At 38.4% G+C, this 24,780-nt stretch overlaps 1 protein-coding gene across 5 annotated transcripts in view; it reads left to right on the top strand.

Annotated features, from left to right (window-relative positions):
• The first annotated feature begins 8,714 nt into the window (after positions 1-8,714).
• The window catches only part of ARIH2 (ariadne RBR E3 ubiquitin protein ligase 2), a 35,278-nt gene continuing 19,212 nt past the window's right edge, over positions 8,715-24,780 (top strand). Inside the window, exons 1-4 of one of the 5 annotated variants that reach the window (XM_058169869.1) lie at positions 8,715-9,484; positions 13,655-14,052; positions 14,601-14,947; positions 23,567-23,634. In XM_058169869.1, the coding sequence (XP_058025852.1) occupies positions 14,702-14,947; positions 23,567-23,634 (314 nt within the window). In that variant the 5' untranslated portion in view covers positions 8,715-9,484; positions 13,655-14,052; positions 14,601-14,701. Of the gene's footprint in view, positions 9,485-9,506; positions 9,643-9,992; positions 10,385-10,405; positions 14,053-14,600; positions 14,948-23,566; positions 23,635-24,780 lie in introns of those variants that run through there. The other 4 variants (XM_058169868.1, XM_058169870.1, XM_058169872.1 and 1 more) reach the window with 4 other exon arrangements.

Below are 24,780 nucleotides of genomic sequence, written 5' to 3'. Positions count from 1 at the left end.
ATTTTGGGATGTGTGCTTGCTTGACCTGACTGGAAGCTCTCAGAAAGTGATATCTAACAGCTGAAATTAATTGGCATAGAAAATTGGATACTGTAAAATTCTTACCAGAACTTTTCCCCTGGCTGCTAGACCTTCATGGTTGAAAGCTTTTGGGAGCCACTGAAGGAATCTTTTTTTCTGTTGTCTCTATCAATGGCTTCCTTTGCATCAGGAAAATTAAAAGCACCCACTGATTTGATCAATTTTAATTTTTGCCAAGAGCATGTTTCAAAACTCACGTTTTTGAAAAAAAAAAGAAGTAGGGAATGTAGGAATTTAGCACCCACCCCCTCCTAGAAGAATGAAATATTCTAGGAAATATTTTAAAAGCAGAATATTATACCTTCCTGGATGAGAAATGGAGAAACATATTTTAAAGACAAAGGAGCTCCTGCAACTTCCTGACTCCCCCACCTTTGTCAATGGGCCATTAAAAGCCTCAGCTAAGCTCACTCATTCTCCCCACCTTTGTCAATGGGCAATTAAGGCTTCAACCAAGCTCACTCAATCCCCCCATGATTTGCAACACAATACAACTGAAACTCACCACATGGCAAGGCTCAAGCAAGCTTGAGAGACAGCCAGCAAGGCTAGCTAAGACCCCCACCCCCTGGGAGTCTGACAACCAATCAGGATACTCTTCCTGTGCCCCAGAAAGGTCAAAGCTCAGAAAAATCATAAAACCAGGGAGCACACAGGATCTCAGGCCCTTTTTCTGTTCAGGAACTCAAGCCATGTGATCCTGGCCACCATTAAACCATCTTTCCAAGCAGTCTCCATGTTTCCAGTGTCTTTGTCCCCACTTGGAACTGAACCCAGATGGATATTTCTTCCAACACAAGGAACGGAAGCTGAGCAAAAGGAAAAGAAGTGTGAAGGGGGAAAAAGAAATATATAGGAACTATCGGTGTATCTAATAAGGAAAGCAAAGCCTAAAGTGGTGCATATAGAGTGAGAGGAGGTGCTCGTACCTGCTGTAGGGGCAGCAAGGTTCTCCGGGATCACTATTTTTTTATTGGTGATCTTCAAATAAGAGTTCCCTTAAGGAAGGGGCCCATACTTTGACAGAAGGGAATCGGAGTCCTTCGCGGATACCTTTTTTTTCCGAAACTGCGGGCGTACCCGTCTATGACAAAGTGAGCCTCACATTCCGAGGATCATGGTGTAGGAATTTAGTACCCACCCCCCTCCTAGAAGAATGAAATATTTTAGAAAATATTTTAAAAGGCAGAATATATTTCCCTGGATGAGAAATGGAGAAACATATTTTAAAGACAAAGGAGCTCCTGCAACTTCCTGACTCCCCCACCTTTGTTAATAGCCCCAGAAAGACAAAAGACATCTTATCTACAACACAGAAGACCTTCAGCTCCAGGGTGATGGGATTAAGACATGGCCCTCAGGACATGATAGGATTAGCCTCTACCCATCTCACCACATGGCACCTGGGAAGATTACATCAGCCAGCAAGGCTAGCTAAGACCCCCACCCCCTGGGAGTCTGACAACCAATCAGGATACTCTTCCTGTGCCCCAGAAAGTTCAAAGCTCAGAAAAAGCATAAAACCAGGGAGCACACAGGATCTCGCCCCTTTTCTGTTCAGGATCTCAAGCCATGTAATCCTGACCACCATTAAACCATCTTTCCAAGCAGCCTCAATGTTTCCAGTGTCTTTGTCCCCACTTGGAACTGAACCCAGATGGATATTCTAACCTAACCAATGGACCTGGCCCAGGTAAGCCTCCCTTGCTAGCAGCAGACCCATTGAGTCTGTGGGTAAGTTTTCCTGGACCTTGGCCATTTGGAACTAGGTTTTAAAGGGTTTTGACTGTTGAGCTCAAAGGCTGCTTGGAAAGAAGGTGAGTACCTCTAAATTTTAATTTTAAAAGCATGGAAAAGCATGGGAAATATGTATGCCTGCATGTGTGTGAGTAAGAGAGCCCTTCTCCCAATCACAGCTGGATCTTGCTTCCTCTGTGCATTTCCTAAGTAGAAAGACCAAAAGTCTGAGAGCATGGGGTTTGCCAGAGCACAGGACCTTTTATTAGAAGGAAGTGTGTGCTTGGGACCACCTGAGGAAACAGTCTGATTCCACCTCTTTGAGCAACCTCTAGCTGCACCTCTGCCTACTGCTAGCTCCACCAAGCCGTGACCGGTAGGCTAGAGAAAGCAAGGGAGGGAAGCCAAACGTGGAACTTTGTCTACCCATCTCACCACATGGCACCTGGGAAGATTACATCAGCCAGCAAGGCTAGCTAAGACCCCCACCCCCTGGGAGTCTGACAACCAATCAGGATACTCTTCCTGTGCCCCAGAAAGTTCAAAGCTCAGAAAAAGCATAAAACCAGGGAGCACACAGGATCTCGCCCCTTTTCTGTTCAGGATCTCAAGCCATGTAATCCTGACCACCATTAAACCATCTTTCCAAGCAGCCTCAATGTTTCCAGTGTCTTTGTCCCCACTTGGAACTGAACCCAGATGGATATTTCTAACAACAATGGGAAGCATAAGCTCGAGGGTAGAGGGAAATCCCCTGAGAGACATGCTTGGGGCCTGGGACGCCAGGCAGGTGCCAGTGTTGACTGGCATGGGAGAAAAGAAATTGAAGAAATTGTGTAAAAAAAATGGGCTTTGCTAAGAGATAACACCAGGAAGACAAATTTGGCTAAATAAAGGTACTTAAAAGAAAAGGGAAATATATAAATAGGAATGTTTGGGTTTTTGTTTGTTTTGTTTGTTTGTCTGTCTCTTTCTTTGTCTTCTATGGAACCACGTGGTCTGTCTGTTAAGATTTGTGCCTTCCCTAATTTAACTGAAATTTATGGCGGGAATGATCAGTGTGTGTGTAAATCTCAGTTTTGTTTTCCTCTCTTTGTCCTCCTTGTTTTTTATGTGTGTATGTCTGTCTTTGTGGGCCCTCGAGGTAATTGTAACTAAAATGTATCTGATCTCTAGAGACAAGAAATTTAAATTGTTAGAGAAAAAGAAAAGGTTGAAGCAATGAAAATGGGGAAGAGAGAGAAAAAAGAAAGGAAGGAGCCTTTTTCCTGTCTTTGACCAGCCAACAAAACAGTAAAAAGGATTTTTCATCCTATTTCTGTTTTTTTTTCCTCCTTCCCTCTCTTTATCTTAAAGTAACAACTCAAGTTTATAAGGAAACATTTTAAGTTCACTTACAAGATAAGTTTATGAGGAAATGTTTTAAGTTCACTTACAAGAGAAAAAAAAATTCAGTCTTGCATTTACTGTGTATTTAAATGATTTTACCTGTACCTCTTCCTGAAGCATGCGAATCCAGTTTTTTCTTTCTCATCAGTTGTTGAAACTGCATTTTGTTGAAACTGCATTATCTTTTAGTAACTGCAATATTGATGTGTTGTTTCTTTTCAAACTCTGCCTGCAAGATATCTACCCCCCCACCTCTAATCCTGTTACAATGCCTTTCCTGAGAAGATTACCCACAAAAGTGGGGAGGAGATTCTGTTCTAATGTCTTTCAGCCCTGAAAAGATGACTCTGCAACTGTGGAAGCAGAGCACATGGTTCCAGATGCTGCCCCCAGAGGAGACCTTCCATTTGTTGGAGCCAGGAATTGAGTTTGAATCCAGCCCCCACTGAAAGTCATCACAGCAATCAGAGTGGAGCAGACCTTTCCAAACCTGACTGACCAACAAGCATGCCACCCAAAAGATATGAAAGAAAGGACCCTGAGATGTACAAGTAAAGACTAAAAGACTCTTTTCAATTCCCAGAAGACAGCTGGAAAGACTATGGGGGAGGGTGGAAATTCATTGTAAGGTTTTCTTTCTTGTCTCATTTACATTGTAATCAGTCTAAAGTACTCATGTAAGGATTGTATTTGAGTGGCTACCACAGCAAGTTCTGAACACCTTAGATTTTTGTCTGGTGGGAGGGAAATATGTCCAAAATGTTTGTATTGCCTGCATTGTAAAAGTAGCTGCATACACAGGCACACACAGAGAGACACACCATTCAGAATTAGACTGAAACTATTCCCTTCACTTACCTCCACACAAGACTTCTAGGTTGATTTTTGCTCTGTGGCACTAAAAGCCCAAGAAGTCAGATCTCCCTGCTAATTCCATGGGGGAGGGGCATCCCCCTCAGGCAATTCCTCACTTGAAGAGATAGCAGAAAAAGTGATATCCAAAACCCAAGCCCTGACTGACTCACAAATGATGCTGCCCAGTTGCCCAGTAAAGCAAGATATGTTGCACTGGTGGTCTCATGAGTAGAAGTCCCAGGGCTCATTTAAAAAAAAGAAAAAGAAAGAAAGGAAAAAAGCCTGGATTGCACACTGATTAACCTCAATTTGGACTAAAAAAAAAATCTTGGATAGACTAAAGTAAGAGCTAGGGCAGGTTAAGTAACCAACCCTTGGAAATGGGCAGCCTGTAATTTAAAGGAAAACCATGGCTGTGAAAATTTTGAGATGTGTGCTTGCTTGAAACCTGACTGGAAGCTCACAGAAAGTGATATCTGACATCTGAAATTAATTGGCATAGAAAATTGGATACTGTAAACTTCTTACCAGAACTTTCCCCCTGGCTGCTAGACCTTCATGGTTGAAAGCTTTTGGGAGCCACTGAAGGAATCTTTTTTCTGTTGTCTCTATCAATGGCTTCCTTTGCATCAGAAAAATTAAAAGCACCCATCAAGCCTCCCTGATTTGATCAATTTTAATTTTTTGCCAAGAGCATGTTTCAAAACTCACGTTTTGAAGGGGAAAAAAAGTAGGGATTGTAGGAATTTAGCACCCACCCCCCTCCTAGAAGAATGAAATATTTTAGAAAATATTTAAAAAGGCAGAATATATTTCCCTGGATGAGAAATGGAGAAACATGTTTTAAAGTCAAAGCAACTTCCTGCCTCCCCCCCCACCTTTGTCAATGGGCAATTAAGGCCTCGGCAAAGCTCACTCATTTCCCCCCACCTTTGTTAACCATCATCTGCATCATAATAGAACCCATCTAGCAACTGAAACTCACCACATGGCACCTGGGAAGATTACATCAGCCAGCAAGGCTAGCTAAGACCCCCACTCCCTGGGAGTCTGACAGCCAATCAGGGTACTCTTCCTGTGCCCCAGAAAGTTCAAAGCTCAGCAAAAACATAAAGCCAGGGAGCACACAGGATCTCAGCCCTTTTCTGTTCAGGATCTCAAGCCTGTGATCCTGGCCACCATTAAACCATCTTTCCAAGCAGCCTCCATGTTTCCAGTGTCTTTGTCCCCACTTGGAACTGAACCCAGATGGATATTTCTTCCAACATTTCAAAGTGGAATTTGAATGGCTGCAGCAAGGAATCTGTTAATGTGAAATAATATGAACACTATAATCTCTTGGATGGCATTCTAAGTATGTTAGTATATGTGCCAGGGAGATAGAAATACAATATATGAAGTAGTTGCGCTGACATGAATTGGCTCTGCTTTTCAAATAAAAACAACAGCTGCGTATTGTGTCCAATCTGCTTTAAGGATTAAATCTAGAATAGCACATGGCATTTGTTCCCCTCGGAAAGAATGATTAAAGCGAGAACTCTTTTGCCACCTAATGGTAAGCTTTATTAGTAGGTTAGCTATTTAACAGGTGAATTAAAGATACAAGAAATTTGCATTTTCTGTGCCAATAATGTCAGATTTTGCAGCTGCAAATTATTTGCCCAATGTAGCACGCCTGCCATATTTAATAACAGATGGCTGCATTGCTCCCTGAAGAGCAGTCAGACCAACTCTTTAGTAGCCAATAGTCAAAGGCAGTGTTTTCTCAATCTTGACAATTTTAGGATGTCTGGACCAATTCCCTAGCCAGTGTGCTTGAATTTGCTAAGATTGAGAAATACTGGATTAAGGATTACATCTGAAAGCTAACATAGTAGAGATATACAGACGGAGATGCCAGGATATGAATGAATGAAGTTGAGAGAGCCAGTTTGGTACCATAAATACATTTACTGTATGACTCCATCAATTCCATATTGGATAACACCGCAAAATGAACGTCCCAAATTTGTGGAAACTCCATGAATAGGATGGAGAAAAACAGCCTCCTTTCACTATCTTGCTTCCTCGTTTAACTGTGGTTGGGAGTTGGATTGAAAAAAGGGGGAAAATAGATTGTGACTAGAGCAACCACTGCATCCCTGTAGGTTGAACACCCATTTATATTGCATAACATATGGATATTAGTATAGCATATTCATATAGCACGCATTAAGCCAAGGTTTAACAATGGGTTATTGAATGAAGTACAGTTAGCTATTACACAAACTACATTAGAATATGGCTTAACACGATGCATGAAACCAAGCAGTGAATCTAGGCAATAGTAGCTGCTGGGACATGAGAGAAACCACTGTTTCATATCCATTTTGTTTGTGAACTTCTGGCTGACTCCTGTGAGAAGAGAAAAAGATGGACCAGGCAGAGTTTTAATTTGATCTAACATACCTATATCTTTTTATAGAAGCAAGCTCCATTAAATTAAATGGGCCTTTTTTTTAACAACTACTTTATTAAGGCTATGCAAAGCATTCAAGATTCACCCACAAAGGGTGTATAGGCGTGATCAAAGCCCAAGTTTCTTTGAAACCAGGGAAACCACCTGCTCTCAAAAGTTTAGTAGTAGTGCTTATTGAACACAGAATAACAAAGTTGGAAGGTATCTTGGGGGTTTTCTAGTCCAGCCCCCTGCTCAAGCAAGAGACCTTATACTACTCCAGACAAATTGGCTGTCCAGTGTCTTCTTAAAAACAGTGATGCAGTGCCCACAACTAATGGAGGCAAGCCATTCCACAAATTATCTTTCTTGCTCTTCTCTGCACTCTTTCTAGAGTCTTAACTTCTTTTTTTTGTATTGTGGTGATCAAAACTGGACACTTCAAGGACTTTCCCAGGTCATTTGTGTGTGCACATGTGTACAAGCAGTAGTGGGTTTCAATTTCGTTCGCTACCATTTTGCTTGGTGTGCACGCATGTGGAGAGACGTCTGGGCAGGTGGGCAGAGCCTCCCGCCGCTGCTACCGGTTCGCCTGAACTGGTAGTAACCCTCCACTGGATCCAAGTCTCCCTTGGAACTGAAGGGGGAAAAATGGCTATGTAAGTGAATGCATGCAACTGTAGAAAGTTAGCACCCACCCCTCTCCTAGAAGAATCAAATATTTTAGAAAATATTAAATAGGCAAACTATTATATTTTCCCTAAAAGAGAAATAGAAATCTTAAGTGAGACAGAAACTCAGAGCCTCAGCTTCCTGTTCCCAGCAGATATTTGGTGCTCATTGAGAAGGACTGGGCCAGCCTATCTACAAAAGACCTTCAGCTCCAGGGTGATGGGATTAAGACATGATCCTCCAGGACATAATAAGATTATCTAGCAGCAGGGCTCACTGCATTACAAAATCACCTGAGGGACATTGCATAAGCCCAAGGTTCAACCAAACTTGATTCAGACAAGCATGACTCCACATGGCCCCATGGGAGTCTGACCTCAGCCAATAGAATACATCCTCTTGCCACAGGAACAGGAAGCTCAAGGGCAAGGCCCCAGAGAGAGCATAAATAGCCCTCTCTCTCCACTCTATGTGATCAGCTACCCAGAATCACACATGCTTGGTGGTTCTGCTTCACCGTTAAATCATCTTTCCAACCAGCCTCCATGTTTCCAGTCTTTCTCCCCACTTGGAACTGAACCAGATGGATATTTCTTCCAACGTTGTCCTAGAACTAGAAGGCTCTCAAAATAGCCATGCTTGGGTTTATGAAGGAGATAGTTGTCCTAGTGGTTTGAAGAGGGTCCTTCACTCTTGCTCATGGACAAGATTCTCATTCAAATATTTTGCACAGCTCTGGTATGTGTACAATTGAGCAGAATTTACACAGGCTTCTAAATTGCCTTATACACTATAAGCCGCCCTGAGTCTTCGGAGAAGGGCGGGGTATAAATGTAAACAAAAAATAAATAAAAAAAAAATGTAGAAGTTATTTACTGCTCCCTTTCCTGGAACTATTTCAAGGAATGTCTTTGAAGGAAGTCCTTCATCTAAGCGATGCCCTGACTTCTGCCGATCCTAGCTAGGGAGGCAGCTGTGTTCTCCTTGCTGCCATTGTGCCAGCAACTGGGATTTAAGACTTCAAATTTAAACATTTTGAATGGCCACAGTTGTGTCCCCCCAAATTATTGAATAAACACAACTGAATTTATGGAATGCATTCAACATAAGCCATACTTTAGAAATCACATTAGCTGAGTTCACAGAACACAATTGGTGAGTTTATATAGCGTACTTACAGTTCATCTAATCATTATTTACTCAATCTCATTTTCTGGATTTGCATGACCCAGCTGATTCACTGATCACCATAAATGATCATGAATCATAAATTGCTAGGCTGAAAGATGTTAACTAGTTTATTGCTCAATATATCATGCAAATAAGTGTAGTTAAAACCACTTTTTATTTGGTTACTTGATGTTCCCAAGAACTGTAGCAGAGACATCACCCTGCCAACAAAAGTGCGTATAGTCAATGCTATGGTGTTCCCAGTTGCAATGTATGTGTCAGGGTTCCAAGGAACACCCCCAACGAAATAAAGCTCTGAGGCTTGAGGTTACTCAAAGTTCCAATTTATTAGAGATGTCATGTTGGCACAGCTGGAAAAACCCGAAACTGGAAGCTTCCAGGTTTTCCACACCCAGTTGACAGTTCACAGCCCTGCCCCACCCCCACAAGTTCATCACATTGTCCAATCGACTCTTCACACTGGATTGAATACAGTCTTCAAGCAGTCTACATCAGACTCAGGCAAAAGTCCTTGAATATGGAATGTTGTTATGACTAACTTTCTACTGCTCCAACAACAACCCCCTCCCAACTTCCTCAGCTAAACTATGTGGCAGTTAAGAAGCAAAAAGAAAATTGCCTTCCAAAACTGACAGAACACGTGACTTTGGTCCAATATTGAGACTTTACCATTCCTGTAATTTTGGGGAGGACCCGATGTTTCCAAACAGTTTATGAAAATACACTTAAGGGCCGGGCTGTTGTTGATCCCCCCACCCACAATATTTCTCTATATTCATTCATGGCCCCATAAGTTTCTTTTATTAAAGCCGATCGCTCCGAAGCTGATGAAAAAATAGCAGATTGATCGTTTACACCGCCACGTCCAGTGGTTCAGCCCAAACGTCCTTCTTCGCTCCGGCCAGTGAAAGGCTCCGGCCTTTCAACCCTTCTAATAACTCTTGCGCGAGCGAGCGGCCCCCCCGCCCCCCACGCGGGAGGGCTTCTTTGACGCTCTGGGGCTTCTTTGCCTCTTTCTCCTCCTGCCATTTCTAGCGGCGGAAGCGACGCTCCGCCAGGGACTGGAGCTTCCGGTGCTCAAGCCATAGTGGGCCGGCTAGAGATGGAGAAGCTTGGGGGAAGGTGATTTTTTTTTCCTTCTTCTTCTTTTCTCTCTCTCTCTCTCTCTCTCTCTCTCTCTCTCTCTCTCTCCCCTTTTTCCCTCACTCCGGGTTACACCCGCCGAGGTTCTCGCTCCGGGGAGCGACGTCCAGTCCCGCCCGGCCTTCTCCCCGCTTTGAGTGAGCGCAGAGAAGGGGGAGCCGGGCCTTGTTTACATGGAGGGAGGGGGGATGGAGAGGGAGGCTTTGCCTTTCCTGGGGCTGAGGCGGCGGCGGCGGCTGCTCTTGTGGAATGGCAGGCGGGCTGATTGCCGGGCTGAGGCGGCCCTAGTTCCTCCCTGCCTCGATTCCCCGGACTGGAGGTCGAAGAAAAGGGGGTGGGGAGAGCCGGGTAGCAATTCGGGTGGGGTGGGGTGGGAGCCTGAGACGAATCGCTGATTCTCAACGTATCCAAATTAAACAGACTTTGCAGGGAGCTTTTGGACTTTTTTAAAAAAAGGATATTGGGGAGGGGGCGATGGTGGGAGGAAAAAGAAAACAGTTGAGGGATATAGCAGCTTTTTTTTAAAAAAAAAATCATGCTGTTATTCTCTTTACCCAGGAAAGATTCCATCGCTTCTATTGTTGTCCGAATGGCATTTAACTATATCAAGAGTAAAAAAATCATTCTTTATAAGTGCTTTGTCTACTACTACAAAGTTCAGTTCCTGGGATATATCAGTGTGACCTGCTTTAAAACGAAGTACAAATGCAACTGCCGCTTAAAAGTGTAGACCAGACTATGAATTTAATGGCGAAGAGTTAAATTAATTTGAACGTGTACAGCAAGGGTGTTCTTAACTTTTCTCCACCATTTTTTTTCTGCACTAGCACAATTGTGGGGAAAACTGGAGGTTTCTAACAAGAATTTTTCTTCTTCCAGGTAAACTTTGACTTGGCAAAAAAAACTAGTTCAGAATGCTCCAAATTTTGTGCCAGGATTGCTTTTGTGAGCTTTCTTGTTGCAACGAACTGCCATTCAACTAAATGTTGTTACTTTTCTAATAGTCTTTAAAGAATGTGCTGGTAGCAAACTTATTGAATGGATCAAAAGATGATTAACTATAGTGAGAACTGCTACAATAAAAAGTTATTTAATTTTAATGCAGTAGGCTATTAGTTTGTTGAAATGTTTCAATCTGTGAGCATTTTAAAATTAATCTTGGCTTTAGTTATTTCAAAATATAGTTATTTCAAAATATAGTATTTCTGGACAACATTTTTTGATTAATACTACATTATCTACTATAGTATAGAAGTTTTTGGTAACACAACTATAGTTTTAAATGAAGTTGGTCCAAATTGGTGTTAGCCGAAGAGGTGAAGAGATTTAATTATTAACAGCATTTCCTGTTGCTCTTCAGCCAAAAAAGACTCGCAAGATTTCATTGTGTAAATATTTGTGCACTCAAAATTACACTTTTCTTTTTGCCATAGTGAGACATTATAAAAAAAAGATTTTAAAGTAAAAGCAAAGGCTGATTAAATGTATTATGGTGTACCAGAAAGTATATCCATCCTTCCAAGGAAACTCCAATGTTACTGTAACATTCAGCAAAAGTAAGAATCTTGTGATGCTTGAAATGAACACATTTAATATTTCATAAGATTTCATGGTACTTCCATTAACAGCTTAAATATATCTGGGGAAGGAATGATGATGAAGAGGAGCACTTCGCACCATGCTACTTTATTCTATAGATTAGAAGTTTAGCTTGAAAGTAAAGTTAAAAGAAAACCTGGCAGGCACTAATAGACATTCAAAAACTGCAAGGACAACAGTAAAGGTCATTAAGAAATCTTCCAACTATGTGTTTAAAGAAGATATTTTGAATACCAATGGGTATTATATAACTTAGTAGTTAGTAATGGGGAATGTTAAATGCCTCAAATGCATTTTTGTGGTTCAACCAAACATGAATTGGGGTTTATTTTAGGTATCTGTTCTATAAATCTTTTGTAGCTGGAAATTTTAATTTAATTTTGGACTGGAATAATATTTTAAGAGAAAAAAGGCTAGCTGCCAGCACTGGAATGTTCTTCATGGAAACAACTGGGAATTTTATTTGGTGAATATATAGATACAGTTAAATTCCAATGAGTAGGATTATACTTTTTATCAGCCCTATATGGCATGTTTCAAGATGGAACCATTTCTTTAAACTTCTTTGGAATTCAAAGTTTAATCGAACAGATGCAGTGGAAACAGGAAAATAAACACGACAAAACTATTGCCTTCTTGTTTGAGATTTGAAAAGTAAGATTCTTTGAGAATATTTCATAGTAATTTACAATGAAATTCTCAACATGGCATTTTGTTATTGTGCTATATACTTAAAAACACTCCGGCACACTGCGTTAGTGCATGTAACCTGGTTGTGTCCAGCAGTAGGGTGGTTGTTTTAGGCTTGATATTATTACTATCCAAGTGTAGTAGGAAGCTAAAGTTTAAATATGTTAATATTAAATTATATCCCCAGATTTAAAGGGCTTTGGATATTATGCTTGGGTTGTGTGATTTGGATATTATGCTTGGGTTATGTGATTATATGGACTGTACCATATCCTGTGTATAGGAATGAGTAAGGGAATATTTTGAAGAAAATGCCACAAATTCAAACAATGTAATTTTAATTGTCTGGGCCCTGATTTTTCATACATCTTTTGTATTCTTGAGAGAAGCATACCAGACTCTAAAAATTGCTTTAATTAAATTTGTCCACTCTTAGCCTTTGAACTAGGTGTTCCTTGGCACAGATGCAAAATTGAAGAATGGGATTTCCGATGGTCTAGGTTTAATCTGTGTTCAAAAACTGAATTGCAGTGATTTATATATTCATGCCGTTACTATTTTTTATAATTGAAAACTGCAAACATTTTATTATCCTATTATATTTTTCAAGCCTATTTTAGATTTATGGGTTGTATTTAAATATAATTTTAGGCATTCGAGTTTTGTTGAATAGTATTGAATGAAGTTAGTGCTTTTTTCAACTTTTTAATTTAACTTAGTAAAATATTGTTTTGGAAATATAGTTTAGAAGATACCTGTGTGCACGCTAGATCCCTAGATGTTGTGTTGAGAACTCTGGGCCCATCATACAGAACCAGTGATAATTAGCAAAATTAAAATTTAGTAATTGCTTATAGTTTCAGAGGAATACATACTGTCATGAGAGAAAGTAATGTTCAGTTAATGTAATATGTAAAATATCACCTAGTCTTATATTAATTTTTTGCAACAGAATTCTATGCTTTGGAAGTTACAGGTGAATTTTATGCTGTTCTCCCTTCTACTTGGCGATATTGCTTAATCTTCATTGCCAGGCCTAGTGTAAGTTTCTGCAGCTTCTGTATGTGTGAAGACAAGAGATAAACCTGCATGAGTGAAAATGTAGAGTAAGAAATGTTTTAAACCCTTGAATACTTTTAGTGTGGTTGGTATTGTGTGTGACAGTCTTGAATTACTTAATGAAGGAGTATAATATTGATATGCTGAGATTTTCTTACCCTACATTTCTCATCACACATAGTTATATATGGAAATGTAAAATCAACATCTCTGAGGGATCAACTTGTCTTTTGTTGTATAGCATATTATAATTTTCCCTCAAACTAGCCATAGTATGAGTGAGCCTGTTTCTTTGTTATGGTTAATTTGGGATGTCAGCTATTCTCACTATTTTTTTATTTTATGTTTTAATTTCACCTGGGTTTTTTTCCTGCTAGCCACCAAAAGTCATACAGGTGTTTAATACACATTTAATCATATTAAATAAATTTAAAAAATAAATGTGCTATATATGCGCCGCCGCCTATCCCCGCCACCTGGAATGGACCAAAAATGGGATGCGTGGAGGCTGAAAACATGGCACATGGAGGCCGAAATGTGCACAGAGACCAAAAATGGGACACATGGAGGCTGAAAATGGGGCATGTGGAGGCAGCGATAGATGGTGGTGATGAATGGCAGCTATCGACACAGCCTGGAACAGCTGATTGGAGGTATTCTGGGAGGCACATCCAATCGCCAATCAGTTGCTCCTCCTAAATAAGGCTGTGCTGAAGCTGACCAGGCTGTCTGCTGCAAAGAGGCAAATTGCTGGGAGGCAGAGGCTGATTTTTTTTTCTTGTTTTCCTCCCCAAAAACTAGGTGTGTCTTATAGTCCGAAAAATACGGTAATGTGGAAAGTTCAGTTGCCTGGCATAGAGTGGTCAAACTCTTTCAGCAGATATAGCAAAGATGCAGATTGCACAGATCCCTGCATAAAGAAATATTTGAAACTCTTTTTGAAGTGACAACCTTAATCCTTTAGGCTTTACATGTTAAGAAGGAATGCTTTCTTTAATATTCTCTTCCTTTAAGCTTATCCAAGTAGACTGCAAGGGCATTGCTACTATCAGATTCTGTTATGTGACATCCAAGACTTACGGCTTCCAAGTAGAGGCCTTCTTCCTTCTGGCCAGCCATAACATGTTTCTTAAAAAGTTGTGGAAACTCCTTAAAAAGCTTTGTCTTGTTACACATGTAACTGCTACCAGCTTGTATAGGTGAGCATATTATAAAAATATATTGTGTGTGTTGATAGTTTCAGTTAAGGAATTTTATGGTGTATGTATGCTTTTTGACCTGATGGTTTTTCTGGTTTTTCTGAGAAGCAGAATACTTACCTAATAATTAGAAAGCAGCCTAAATTATTCAGAGAATGAGGAACTGAGTCACTCCATCACACTACAGTATGCATTTTTATAGCAGTACTGTAAGTACTGTTTCCCCAACATTTTCAGTAACTTCCTATGAAATGGATTTAATGAGGAAGGACAAAAAAAATTATGAAAGACAAAAAAAGAATTAGCATTGTTAAAAAGGTAATTAGTAAAGGAGCAGGACTTTGGTTAAGGATCCTTGTTTGGATGCAGAAATAATATAGCTGCATCCTTATATATATAAAAAAGGATGATGTATATCAGATGTAAATAAATACTGATTCTTTTAAATTGAATTCCCTGTAAGAATTGAATTGCTGTTAGATTCTATGTTTATTAATCAAACTTGCAAATGTTTTTCCCCACTCCCTTTTTGGTATGTTCAAATTTAGGTGGCAGAAAAGTCAGATGAAGTCCAAAGAACGATAGTACTGTCTTGTAAAACCAGACACTTTCATAGCTCGCTTGCCTGGTGGTTTGGCAGAGCGTGAAGATGTCCGTGGACATGAACAGCCAAGGTTCTGACAGCAACGAGGAGGACTATGATCCAAACTGTGATGAGGAAGAAGATGAAGATCCTGGGGACATTGAGGGTTACTACGAAGGGGTTGCAAATGACGTGGAGCAGCAAGGAGCAGATTCCTTTGACCCGGAGGAATATCAGTTTACTTGTCTGACTTACAAGGAGTCGGAGAGTACCCTGAATGAGCACATGGTCCGCTTGGCTTCTGCATTAAAGGTAAGGGGCTCTGCAATATTTGGATGAAAGGGCCCTTTTAGAGCTGCAGGACAGGCAAGCTGAATGTGAATCACTTCTTTGGTCATCCAAACTGTAAGTGACAATTAATCAGCATCGCTGTAGATCTAGACTCACTGTTTTTACCAAATGGGTGTGTGCAAACAATTCATCTCTGAACTATTTCAAGTGAGAAATGTCACAATACAACCTGTCTTGTTTACAGGGAATGATACTCTTGAGCTTGGGATACTTCCCAAAAAAGTTTAAAGCAGCAGTTTCTTATTTGAGCAGCAGGATGTTTTGCTTCACTTTCTGCTTAAGGTGGTTCAAAATGAAAGTTTTGCACACCACCGATTTCAAGTATTGCTGCTCTGTAAGTGTAGATCAGATATATCTACACTTACAGAGCAGCAATATACATATCTATCTATCTATCTATCTATCTATCTATCTATCTATCTATCTATCTATCTATCTTTCTTTCTTTCTTTCTTTCTTTCTTTCTATCTATCTATCTATCTATCTATCTATCTATCTATCTGTCTATCTATCTGCAATATACATATCTATCTATCTATCTATCTATCTATCTATCTATCTATCTATCTATCTATCTATCTATCTATCTATGTTTATGTAGGTAGATTTATTGTTCATCTGTTTACTTAATCTTCCTGCATAGAATTATTAAAATACAATTGTCGTCCTGTATTGTTCCAGATAAAAGTGCATGGGCTGTATCCAGTTCTCTTGTTGACTGGAAAGAGAAAGGAGGGTGTGATTCATCTGTCTCCCAAAATTGCTCTACAAGATTGAGGCCCATTTAAGACAGATTTTAAGGTTAAGGAAAAGAACATTTAACCATTCTCTTCCTTTCTTATAACTTTTCATATTTAATTGATTTGGATCTTTAAAATAACAAAAGGGGAAGCTGTTTGAAGGAATAAAGGGAAGTATTCCTTTTTCTGTCTTGCTTCCTATGAAATTGTTTTGAATCAGGCTGTCATGTTTACCATGCTCTATGTAATAAGATTATGATTCATTAACAGGGACGTTGGGGAAATTGGCAATGGGTGGGTAGCTTTTATGTTTATACCTACTAGTTACACAGATTGAATTATTTATGCTGAATCTAGAATTTAAATGTAGAATAAGAAAGACACACCAATGGAAGAGTCCTTGGTGCTCTCTGAGCTTGGTTGTTTTCTTACAGATGTTTCATTACCCAACTAGGTAACATCATCAGTGCTAGAAGGGAATGGGGTTAAGTAATAAATATTCCATTCCAACGTGTATGAATAGGAATTAATCCTTTTGATTTATGTTTTGCATTACCAAAGAGGCCTTTATGTAACCAGCACTATTGTAAGTCTTAGTTATTATGCTTAATAGCACATATCTCCATCTTGATCTCTAGAAATTATAGAAAATTATATAAAAAGAAACCCAAAATGCTATGCAAATCTATCAAGGTAAAAGAGATCCAGGGTTATGGGGAAATAAAATGCATAAACATTAGGGGTTCTAATCTGTCAATAAGCTATTTTGTTATCTGTTTTAAGAAGAAATAATGGTATGTTTTAAATAAAGCAAACTGTCTACACAATCTTATAATTACTCTCATAAATAAATTGCTTAGAGGTAATCAAAGCTGTCTCCTGATGGCTAATTGTTCTCTAAGAAAAAAACTAAACTGAAAATAGTCATAGTCTGAAAGTATTTCTGAATACCTAAGAACTTGATCAATGAATTATGTCTTGTTTCAACAAGCATCAAAATTATTACATTTATAAATTGCTGCCTCTGGCAGATTTGTTGATGAATCTGGCATTATCTTAACACATTGTAATGACTTGCCACCAACATTTAAAAACACCAATAGCTGAATTTCTTATCACTTAAGTTTTGTAGAAAATAGTTTTGTTATATCTGAACCTAAAGTATCATTAAATTAAATGGACTAAATGCAATTCTGCTTCACCAAATGCTGGAAAATTAATCAAGAAATAATTAAGATGTGTGGTTCCCTAAGTGTACCATGTGTGTCACTTGCTTTCTGGAAAGCATAAGCTCGTGAATGTACTCTGATGTTGGCTTAAGTGCTGTGATAATTTTCCTCTCAAGATTCATGTTGCTACTGTTAGTTTATTTGCCTATCAGCAGTTGTGTCTCTGTTTACCAGTTCTCCCTGCTGTTTTGGGACAGTTGATATTCTCTACAAGACAGTTTCAAAGTTGTTCTTGTCCATCATTGAGTTATTAATATGCTCACCTCAGCAAGAACAAGGAAACTAAAAGAAATTCGGTCTGAGGAAGTTTAAGCAATTAGAGAATTATTTTAGCATGCTGTTTGTTTTTTCTATTATCCGGAAAAGATGTTTGCAAAGTCAGAGAAAATGTTAATTGGACAATATCTATTTCTGTTAAATTGTATTTGAGATATTCTCTTACAAGCAACCTATGGGGAGCCCTGGAATTTGCTGATTTGGTGTTGGGAGTCCCCATAGACCAGATAGTCTTTTTTCAAGGCAAGATCTAATCTAATGCCTCAGCTAGACAGCTATTCCACTGACTTTCAAAGCATTTTTTATATTTTAAAGTCTCAAGCTTGCTATGTGATGTGCTGTGTCACCTTTCATAAAATAAAGTTAAATAGTAAAGCATTGGAATGTCTAGGTTGGTTTGTTGACAAGTGTTGGTATATTTCCACCAGAAGGACTTAAGCTCTTTCACTGGTCAGCCATGTACAAACTCTCACAGATTTGAGGGAAAATCCATTCAAAATTTCTTCACTGGAATGAGGAAATCAGCCATACACAAAATGTTATTTTCTTTGCTGTTACTCTGATTCATGGATCCCTTCAAAGTTCTGCTTTTAGGCTTTGCTAAAAACTCATTTTGCAGCTGTTGATGTTAGTAATGCATAAAGGGGAGAATTATCTGAATAATAATTGTCAGTATTTCTGCAAGGAGATTGTGGTAGTCTGTCAGCTATTCTTAAGGGCATTTTAGCAAATGGTTAAAAATCTGCAGCATTTAGGGCGAGTAATCTGTCAAAAGAGTAAAGGATCATTATTGGATTTTAATGTATTAAAAAAAATCCCTTATTCTGCTTGTGCTAGATTTCATTTTCAGTCTCAAAGGCTTAATGCCAGAATTCACATCACAGTTATGTATTAAGGTACTGCATTACAATACATATCGCTTACTTGTATGTATATACTCCAAATTTGCATATCTCCAGAGCAGTAGTTTTAAAGCTGGTGGGCAGATTGCCATACAGTTAGAGTAAACTTTGTGAATATTGTACTACACAAATGTAGCCTCCAAATTAAAATCAGGATAATTGAAAAACAAATTAACAAAAAAGTTCAATAAAAAAATAGATAGGAAAGAACTTTTCCGGATCAAATCAAGCTTTAGTAATTTGTATTACAGTAACCACCAGATGTTTATAACCTATAAGAAGATCAAAGGTTACCTTTTCATTTAGTCTCCATCTGCAAGAACTACATTTTCTTTTATAAACCAATTTCACATTATAATCCAAAATCTTTTCTTGGTAATATCTCTACCAAGCAAACCTCAGTACCAAGGTTTTTGGTTTTTTTTGAAACCCAAATTTTGAAAAGAATACGTCTTTCAGAAAATACAGTGTATTCTCTTAATATTGTGGGGAATATTCTATTCCAATCCCCCATCAAGCCCCAATTTTCATAAGAGGAGCCTATTAATCTTACCATAAATCCTTAAAAGAATGGAAAAAATTAAATAGATGTCATGTAAATCACCCAGAATCTTGGGATGGGCAATGTACAAATTAAAATTACATGAATATGAAATTGCATTTGTGATTGGCAATTGGAAGAATGCAATTATTTTTACCCAATTTCAGATTTTAAAAACATAGGAACTACTGAAGAATTAGTTAAATGTGCTAAAAAGGATTTGGCAAATTTCTGATTGAAAGAGGACAGGAGATGAAAATTGCTATTTGAAATTTTAAAAGTTCTTATTATTTTCCTTAATGTTTTCATCAGGCATTCTTTAAAATTATGATTGACCACATACTTTTTCTATCAGGGTTTGTATTTCTTTTAGTTCTTTTCGTTGTTTCATTGCATTCCATTGTTTGAAGAAATCGTCTTAAATTGTGCAACTTCATGGATACTACTAGAAAGCCATTATGACCTTTTTCTGGACTTGACTGATCCTTTTATGTTATGTGATAAATTCTAAATTCAATTATCGCTTTTAGATAATCTCTAGGCACTATAAAGAGATCTGGATTTCTTGTTTTCTGTTTTTCCTTTTTTAACCAGTCTCCTAATTTTTAGGTGTTTTTCCTAAGGTAAATAAATTTAACCATGTGGGTCCCAGCTGGTAGCTTCTGATTTGCATGTGTTTTAAATGTTACAACACTACAGATACTTTCCTATTTTATAATGCTTATATCTCAGTCTAAGTTATGGTCATCTGTTTGGTTGCCTGCCCTCTGGCTGATTCCAAAACCAACTCGGTGTTTTGCGGAAATCAGTAATTTAGATATTTATTGTGGATAGATGGGCCCAGTCTGCACCAAGATAAGTAAAACCCCACCATTATTACAACCTACATTACATATACATGCCTTTCTAACTCTTTTTCACCATCTTGGTATCATTCTCACTGATTACTCTCACTCAGCCAGTGGTCACTCAATAGATTCACTCTTTCGATCAGTTGGGCCACAGCAGATTTCCAGATCTAATCTACATTTGTGGCCAGATATTGCTACCCATCGTTAACTTCTGCAGGAATGTGATCTTCCAGTGTTTCCTAAGATATATTAGATGTTACATGTACTTTTATAAAAAAAGAGCAAGAGCTTCACTAGTATGTCTTTCCTGTCCTTTCTCTATCCCTGCTTCATCATGTTTGTTATAGCCACTTAATCTGTGCCTATTCACAACTAAGTACATTTAAATCTTCCCTCAGAGGCTTCTAGATCTGAAATAGAAACATTTTATAGACCATGTTCTTTTTCAGATGTTTGGATGTGTTTCGGGCTATGTTTTAATTATTTATTTAAAATATTTATGTGGTTGCCTATCTCATATACCACACAATTTTGGATGGCCAACAATAGCAATAAAAAAAACCCAATAGAACCAATACAAAAAAAGGAAAGAAAGAAAACAAGAAAAAACAGCCACCTAAACCATAACAATATCAATTCAGTATTAATATCATCTTGAAACTTTTATGGCTTACTGATGATCTAATATGATTTCTAGTTTATTCTTGACTTGTTTTACCTCTGTGTCGAACTCTTTAATCAATTGCAAATCGGGAATTGATTATATAAGTCGATTATTTTGCTCATTTGTAAAATCATTTCTAGGTTCTTCAGCAAACATGATTAAATGCTCCCTGAATTAGTCTACAATGGAAATGCAGCTATTTTTAGGAAGAACAAGTAGCCAGTTTTAAGAACAAGCACCACACATTTTACAGAGCATCAGAGAAAAGCTCAAGAGAAAGTAGGTTATACATCAAGACAGTGACACAAAACACACAAATTATACAATTAAATCTCATCATTCCTATCACCCATCTCCCACTTATGATTGTATGACTGTAACCTTGTTGCTGGTATCCTTAAGATTTATATTGACTGTTTCTCTATGACTATCATTAAGTGTTGTGCCTTATGATTCTTGACAAATGTATCTTTTCTTTTATGTACTCCGAGAGCGTATGCACCAAGACAAATTCCTTGTGTGTCCAATCACACTTGGTCAATAAAGAATTCTATTCTGTTCTGTTCTGTTCTATTCTAAACTGTGATTAAAACAGAAGAAAATGTCTATTGGCTTCCTTTTTACTTAGAACTTCCTATCCTCAGTATCCCTGATCTATGGCATTTATTACCACAAAGCTTCTCTTACTGTGATGTTTTAGTTATTTGGGAATGATGTCACCCTTTTAGCCTCTTTTAAAACCATCTTCATATTTTTCCCCTTGTTTAGTTCCTCCTCTCCAAATATTAGATGTTCATTTCCTTGAAATTTTTCAACTACGAGTCTTGCTTCTTTTATGATGCATTGTAATTGCTGTAATCTTTAAAAACAGCTTTGGAATTGAGCACAAAAAGCAATACATAAATATTGGTTAAGTAGATAGAAAAAGAGCAGCATAGACTCTTTATTTTGCAATTAAGCTTAGTGGACTCTTATACTGCATTTGTTATGGACATCAGGCGGGAGGGAATGGAAATACCAGGTTTTGAGATGAAGGTAATCATCCAATCATCATTTACTGCCATCTGGCTGTAAATCAAAATGATACCAGTTCTTAAATGTTTTTTGTTAATCAGTTTTGCAATCATCTGCCAAATGATAGGTGATCTGGACCACCCATGCCATCTGTAGGTATTCTGTGATACAAATCATTTTGTATGGATTCAGTAGTACAGATCGTCCTCCACTTACAATCTTTTGTTCAATAACTGCTTTGAGTTACAATGGCACTGGAAAAATGACCCATCCTTGCACTTACGACCCTCACAGCATCCCCATTATCAAAATTCAGGCACTTGGTAACTGGCATGTATGTATTATGCTTACCTCATCCCTGGGTCAATTGTTGGCCATTTGCAACCTTCCCAGTGTGCTTCCGACAAGCAGAGTCCATGGAGGAAGCCAGATTCACTTAAGACCCATACGTTTAGCTCAACGACTACAGCTAAAAAAGGTCATAACATCAGGAACAACTCAATAACCTCATGGATTTTCCTGCTCCAATTGTAATAGTAAGTCAAGGACTATCTGTATCTTCAGATGCTAAATGACTTATTTTATAATAAATGCATATTTGCCTGTCGGGTCATTTGCATTTAATAAGCCACATTATTTATTAGAGTAGTTGCTTAACAGAGGCTACGGTAATTTCTGGTCAGAATATGAAATACATGAATTGCTTCAGTTTGTATTCTTCTGTGTGCATCATTTTTCTGAAGCTTTTCTGGAAACTTTTTAAAAATTCAGAAGAGTGGGGGATGAAGGAGAAACCTCAGTGGTAGTCCCTGAAGAGTTACAGGACTGCTTGGTACTCATTATAAATATAAATTAAATTAATAAAATAAATAAATTAAACTTTCCACTGCAGCTCAGAGGACAAAACACTTGTTTGAAAGTGATTTTTGGAGTGGCAAATGCTGTGCTTTCATGGCATATGTGTTCTAGATCTTGTATATACTAAACACATTTTCAATTTCATATAGGTACGATTTGATAGTATAATTATTTTTTTGAACTCTGATATTAATCATAAAATATAATTTCTGATATTTCCCCCTTTATTCAGCTATTTAAGTACAATTTCCTTAGTTTTTGAGAAACACAAATTAGCAGTTCCCTTAAAGGTGACCAAGTTACTAGATAGCTAATAGTTGCATCTAGTGATCAGGTACACTAATTCTGTACTCAGTTCTTTACTCAGTTCTTTTAATTCTAGTTTATTGTATCTTAAGTCCTGGCATTGAGTCCTGTCATTTTTGCAAATTTTGCATTTTGTGGATAAGCTGTTTTGCATTTTGTATTTACCATAGATTTTTTACATTAAGTCTATTCCAGAGTAACAAATACTCAGAATACAATTAAAATCAAAGAGATGAAATAGTGAAGAATAATGGGGAAAAAAATGACACTGTGCTAGATATTGGCCAATTATGAAGGAGCTATGCTGGCATATGTACTACATATATTTGCTCTGAAGTTGAAGATTGGAGTTGCTTAACCATACAAAATCCAAGATTTCCAGTTGGACATGCACTGAGCCATAAACCATGATTTACAATTCACAATGACATGATTCCATACTTCGTTAAGCCAAGCAAAACTACATTGTCTTAATCAGAGGAACAACTTGCCCTTAATGCCTATGATAATGTCTATGATATGATAGGAGATTCTCAGTCATCTAGGTCATGGTTCTTGCCTTTAATCAGTGGAACAACTTGCCTCCAGAAGTTGTGAATGCTCTAACACTGAAAGTTTTAAAGAAGAAATAGGACAACCGTTTGTCTGAAATGGTATGAACAGGGGATTGCCTGAACAGGGGATTGGACTAGAAGATCTACAAGGTCCCTGCCAGCTCTGTTATTCTGTCACTCCCAGTTATTAATAGATAAAAAGTTCAAAGCACAGGATGACACAAATATTACTCAGTGGAACTTCCATCCTTCTTTATTGTTATTCCAGCTGGGTAAGTCTAAAAAGAACTGAAGTCCAAATATACTGATTATGGTGAGCCACCTGCCGCTCATCTCTCCTAAATAGGAGAAACAAAAGAACTATATTCATATGCTCTATAACTTTGCAGAATGCAGACTTTGGAGTTCCTTTTAGTGATGACTTTTTGAAGTGGGAATGAACTATGTACACCGTTGGATATGAATTAACTTTTATTATGATATCAAATTGAAAAGCATATTGCATAATTGAAATAATAAATGGAAAGGGACCCTCAACTTTCTTCAAAACATTGCTCAAATTATGAAACATAAATGTTGCAGGGCTTGCATGTTTTGTAATTCTACTGTTCATCAATTCACTTTTTTCTTTCTTTCTCCCCTTAGGTAACTCATGCAGTGGCTAAACTTGTATTAGTTAGCTTCCATTGGCAAATCTCAGAAATTTTAGAAAGGTAAGCATATGATCAATCGGTAGATATGTGCAAATCACCTTTGATGCTTTACTAGGAAAGCAGACACAAAATAGTTTCTCTTATTAAGACTCTTGAAAAAAAATTATTTAAAAACCCCACCCTGTGTTTAGATCAGAACATGGTAAAATACCTCTCTCTGTTTCTTCTCCTAAGTTTATGGACTTGCTTGTAAGGTTGACATATTGAAATCTGCAATGTGTGTTATTCCAAGAAATCAAATGAGTGAGAATAATGATAGTGTCTTATTTTATTGCTTTATGTGTAAGATTTTGAAAAAAAAATTCAATTTATGTATAGGTAGTCCTCACTGACTATAATTGAGACTGGGAATTTTGTCGCTAAGTGATGTGGTCATCAAGTAAAATATGACCATGCCAATTTAACGGCATCAATTCCAGCTGCGGTCGTGATGCAAGTCATCACCGGTAGTCAAGCACAACATTACGTGACTGCAAATTGCAACTTCCTGCCAGTTTCCCCCTTGATTTTGCTTGTTGGAAGCTGGCTGTGAAGGTCGCAAATGGCAATCGTGTGACTGCAAGACACTGTGACCATTGTAAATGCGATGGATAGCCATTTGTCTGAAATGATCTAGGGCAGGTGTGTCAAATTTGTTTTCATTGAGGGCTGTATCAGGGTTGTGTTTGACCTTGGGAGGCCAGGGTGGGTGTGGCCAGCTCAACGACACTCGTGTTGGGGGTGCCCGAGGTGGCCCGAGCGTTCTGCCAACAAAAATGGGCTCCATTTCAGCTGTGGAGGCCTCCTGCAACCCTCTGCCAGTGAAAATGGAGCTCAGGAGGGCTATCCGTGGTCCTCGCAAGCTCCATTTTTGCTGACAGACACTGCGGGCCTGATATAAGCACCCTGCGGGTTGGATAGGGCCCCTGGGCCTTGAGTTTGAAACTCTTGGTATAGGGTTTCCTGCCTAAACAGGGGGTTGAACTAGAAGACCTCCAAGTCCTTTCCAAACTCTAATTCTATTCTATTCTAATGCATGTGAGTTGCCAAACATCCAAAATGTAATCAGGTGATTGCAGGGATGCTGCAACAACTGCAACTTTGAGGACCTGTCATAAACCACCTATTTCAGCGCTGTTGCAACTTTGAACAGTTGCTGAATTGGTG

This window comes from Ahaetulla prasina, chromosome 2 (assembly GCF_028640845.1).
Source record: "Ahaetulla prasina isolate Xishuangbanna chromosome 2, ASM2864084v1, whole genome shotgun sequence".
In the NCBI taxonomy this organism is placed as follows: domain Eukaryota; kingdom Metazoa; phylum Chordata; class Lepidosauria; order Squamata; family Colubridae; genus Ahaetulla; species Ahaetulla prasina.
This window is presented reverse-complemented; position numbering and strand designations above follow the sequence as displayed.